The 4,611-nt window shown below is 36.9% G+C and overlaps 1 protein-coding gene across 1 annotated transcript; it reads right to left on the reverse strand.

Moving 5' to 3' along the window:
- Positions 1–2,514: 2,514 nt before the first annotated feature.
- LOC145682255 (uncharacterized) lies at positions 2,515–2,832 on the reverse strand. Its single transcript, XM_081753837.1, has one exon. It carries the CDS (start codon positions 2,830–2,832, stop codon positions 2,515–2,517), a length of 318 nt encoding a protein of 105 aa, XP_081609963.1.
- Between the last annotated feature and the right edge of the window lie 1,779 nt (positions 2,833–4,611).

Here is a 4,611-nt window from a genome sequence, read left to right on the forward strand (position 1 = left end):
TTGTCCGACAGACTTCTCCGTCTAGCTAATCTTCCCCCTCACCTTCCCGAACATTCCTGCTCAATCACTCCGTTATCCGTTATTTAGTTTAACTACTAGTGATTGTTTAGTGATCCTGCGGTGCTTTCCACCGCGTGCGACTAACCGTGTAATGTTTTTTCTCAGTATTTCGCTCTGCAATTGACCTTTGCTTTGGAAATGTTTTAAGCTTTATAAACATAAATATTATTTTAATGGACAGAAAAGAGGTCGACAGAGTTAACAAACTAATACCAATTATGAAAAAAAGAGAAAATTAGAAAGGAACGGCTTAAAACAAGGGAGGGAAATGTTAGGAATGGACTATTTGGATAAATCAGCCGAGATGATCTCGTGAAAGCTTTGTCTGAGGAAGATCATAACAAATATATATATATATATATAAGTGAGTGAACACGAAAGGTGAAGTGAGGAGTATGCAAGCGAATCTGAAGATCTTAAACTCAGAAATAACCAGCGATTCCTTGAATGTAGTCAGAGCAGGAGAGGACGAAATAAGGGACTACGAAGTGTAGAACAGTGTAAATTTGAAGATAACCTAAAATAATGCAATGTAGTACTGTATAGGTGAAATTTCAAAATAACAGGACCGTAAAATAATTCAATGTAGTGCTGTATAGGTGAAGTTTCAAAATAACAGGACCTTAAAATAATTCAATGTAAATTTGATTTGATTTCAATTTAGCGCCCTTTTCAGCATCAAGGCTATGTAAGACGTGGACCTACTGCTTAACGAAGGATACGAACCACATGAGATCCCACCGTGAATCGAAGCGGAAGTTCCACGCCAAAGGCGTGTATGCTAACCGCTTAGCTTCGAATGAGCTCTAATTCAATGTAAAATGCGCTGTGAAGCTTTGTTTTAGCGTTATGTTTATATAGTATATTTTTAACTAATTTACTATTGCATTTCTAATTTTAGACGAACCAGAGTTGACAGAAAGATCATCAGATTTAGAATTTTCATTAAAATCAGTGCGTAGCTATCTATCTAAAGAAATATGTAAGAAAAAAACATTTTATTCCAAATGAGAAATAACAAAAAGGACATGTCTAATTGTAGTTTTCTCTAATAGTTATTACTGTAAAACTTATTACAATAATAAAAATGTTCTTCCCTCTTATTCAGAAAATTTACAAAATTACGTTTCTAATACAAGAAAAATGTTTAAAACGATATTTGCAACATTATGTTCGTGCGGTTCTTTTGACCGCGCGCGACTACTCGCGTTACTTTTTCAACGCGACTTCTCGAGGGTTAATTTTTAGAAATTAGTAGGGTGTACGATCAATTTTGTGAGCCACTGTATGTATAGAGTTGCTGCAATGGAGAAGAAAGAGAAGTAAGATTCTGTGTTTTCCTTTTGATCAACTCACTCGTTAAGAGCTTTGAGACAGAGCACTTCCTTTGTTCATACAAACAGAAAATCACAAGCATAACGTCATGGATTTTCCTTCGTACTTCCTCTTGCTCTTCTCTTATAATTACATTATCTCTCTTGCACACGAGAGCTATTCAAAAATTTACATTTAAATATATTCTTTCACATCAAATACTAGTATTGCTAGATATAAGAAAGTACATATTTCAGTAGCATTTAATGGTTATTACTAGTGGCGCATAAGAAGGTTATTAAAAAGTAATTTAGAAATATGTGTTCATATCTGGGAAACTGGTATCAGGAACACAATGAAGTATATACACACACCGGACAAAAAATTAGTCACTACCGTTGGTACTTACGTTAATACCGTGTAGCGTCGCCCCTGGCCTGGACAACCGCCTGGATGCGGTCGGGAAGGGAGTCCACAAGTGTTTGCAAGGCCGTCACATCCAGTTGAACCCACTCACGGAGGATAAGATCACGCAATTCCACCAAACGTCGGGGATGCTGATGTCGACGTTTCACCTGCTGTTCCAATTGGTCCCACAGATGCTCAATTTGGTTGAGGTCCGGTGATTTTGCGGGTCATTCGAGTTGTGGTAGGATACCTGAGTGTTCCTCAAACCACTCACATATGGGTTCAGCTCTGTGAACTCTACTGTTGTCGTCTGGAATAATGGGTGTGTCTACAGCAAAGTCATCGCGAAGAAAGTGATGAAGAGCAACCCCTGCTCGTCCAGGATGTTCAAATAAACGTGCTGGTTCATGTTTGTGGACACCTCAATGAGTGGGCCCACCCAACAGTACGAAAAATACCCCCAGAACATGACAGACCCACCCCGGCCTGCACCTGACCTTCCACACACTCCGAGTGAAATGCTTCATGTGGCCGTTGGTGGACACAACGCCGGGCGTCATTCGAATACAGGCAAAATCGTGATTAGTCAGACCATATTACACGGCGCCAGTCTGTTACTGTCCATGTTTGATGATTATTGGCCCACTGCAGACGAGCAACTTTATGTGCATGTGTGAGCAGTGGCTTTTTGCGAGATACCCAACTCCATATGTTCGTTGCATGTAGTTCTCGTCACAATATTCTCTCGCTAACAGGTTGGACTGGGCGTGCATTCACGGACTCCAGTAATTCCTGGCTGGTCTGGAAGCGATTTCGATTCACAAGCCTGGCAACTCGTCTTCGGGTCCGATCTGTGAGGATCTTTTTCCGACCACAGTTCTGGCGACGTGTTTCATTGCCATGTGTCTTACACCACTTGTTGTAGACACGTTGAACAATCCGCCGCGAAACACCAACAAATGGGGCAACTTCCATCACTGTGTGACCTTGGGCACAGCCAAACACGATTGCTCCTTTTTGCCACTCTGTTACATTGTTACTTTTACCCATTTTGACGGACACTGTCCACTTACAACACACTTGTCCCACTAACTGAAGCTGCCTTATGGTTCCGTAGAGGCAGTGCGCGCACAGTTGTGCACGTGACTCGACTGCAGCGCCATCTGTACAGACTTTACACTTCATCTCTCCTTCTACACAAGGGTGACTAATTTTTTGTCCAGTGAGTGTATCATACAAGACTATAGACTGAGTTATATCTATCAAGTATATATCCGGTCTGTTCAAAAGGTAGATGTTAACTGTCCGGCATAGAAGACGAAAAATTATTATAGAGGTATTATTTAGTAAGATCTATTTATTGGTGTGTAGATAAAGGTTGATAAGGCAGCTTTCTGATATTAAAATCATACTTCCTAAATTTTAAACATTTATGTGATAAATATAAATGTAGATACGGGTAATTGAATTGAACCTATGGTTGGTTTCGTCATCTATGGGAAAAGTGACTTGGTTTATATTTTCTAATTTTTTAATTACTTGCACATTATCCTCATTATGTGTTTGTGGCAATAATGTTTTCTATTTCCCATCTTTCATCCGTTATTTTCCATAATGTGTTGTGTTTTAGTTGTGTGTGTGTGTGTGTTGTGTAATTGTGTTTAAGTTATTTTCCATAATGGTGTTTCTAAAGCATTGCCTTTTTGTAAATATACAACGACCCACCAAAGGTAGCCGTTAACCCTGGTTCGGCTAATAATATAAGTATTTCTTTTAGTGGCAATAATCGTTTACACTTTAAAATATGTTCCGTAATTATATTCACTAGTATTATCACCTTTTCTACCGAAATTACAAGTCCATGATAAGTGTTAGATAATTTATTCGTTGATTCTCTTTTAGCGTATATTCACACAAATTGTCTTGCAATCATACATGTTAATTATGTATCTATAAACAACTACATAGCAACCAACTATACAATAATAATGTATATTTTTTACATATCTTAAAAACATTCTTCTTTTGTTATCTTTAGTTAACATTATATCAGGTATAGTGCTTGTGTAGAAGCACTTTCTGCCCAAGATACAAGTAATTATCGACCGATACAAAGTATCTCGTTGTATAAAATGTCGCCCGATGATGGGACTAGATATAAAAGTTATAAGGTAGCTTGACTTTTATATTTAAGAACTACTGGTCCGTTTATAATGATGGCATAAGAATAGTGCTATTCTTTACATTTTGATCGCACCTCATATATCATTTTGTTCAATTATTTTATATAGATACATTTATATTAAAACATTCATCATTCCATTGTCATTTACCTTTGACAATAAAGTTCCAACGCAAATCAATATAATAAAAATAGCCTTTGTGTTTAATCAATTATGAATCGACTTATAATTCTTCACATCAACAAAACAGAATTAAAAAAAATCATTTGGAAATTATCATTGGTTAATGAGAATTAAAGACAATTAAATTAAGTAAAAATCAAAAATTAAATGTAAACTACGTTCGGACGAGCAAAAAGAAGAAAATAAACTTATTTTTACACAAACAGAAGTCCCCCTTTTTTTCTTTTCTTTTAGTCCTCTTCATTCTTATTAATTTGAGCAAGGATGTCAGGTGTAACTAATTTTTTCACTAGACACATCCATTTTTCTCTTGTATACTGGGTAGGTCTCCAAACCTTCAACTCATCTATATTACGAATTCCAATTGACGTACCCGTCTTAGCGTTCAACAATTCAAAAACTTTAGGGTTTATTTCCTTGAAACATAAATAAGGACCTGAGAAAATGTCACAAAATTTATAAA

The sequence above is a fragment of the Thermobia domestica genome, chromosome 3 (assembly GCF_964235325.1).
Source record: "Thermobia domestica chromosome 3, izTheDome1.hap1.1, whole genome shotgun sequence".
Classification (NCBI taxonomy): Eukaryota; Metazoa; Arthropoda; class Insecta; order Zygentoma; family Lepismatidae; genus Thermobia; species Thermobia domestica.

Bases quoted from the DNA above. Each gene is read 5' to 3' on its own strand.
- LOC145682255 (XM_081753837.1), bottom strand. From the start codon at position 2,832: ATGGGTAAAAGTAACAATGTAACAGAGTGGCAAAAAGGAGCAATCGTG.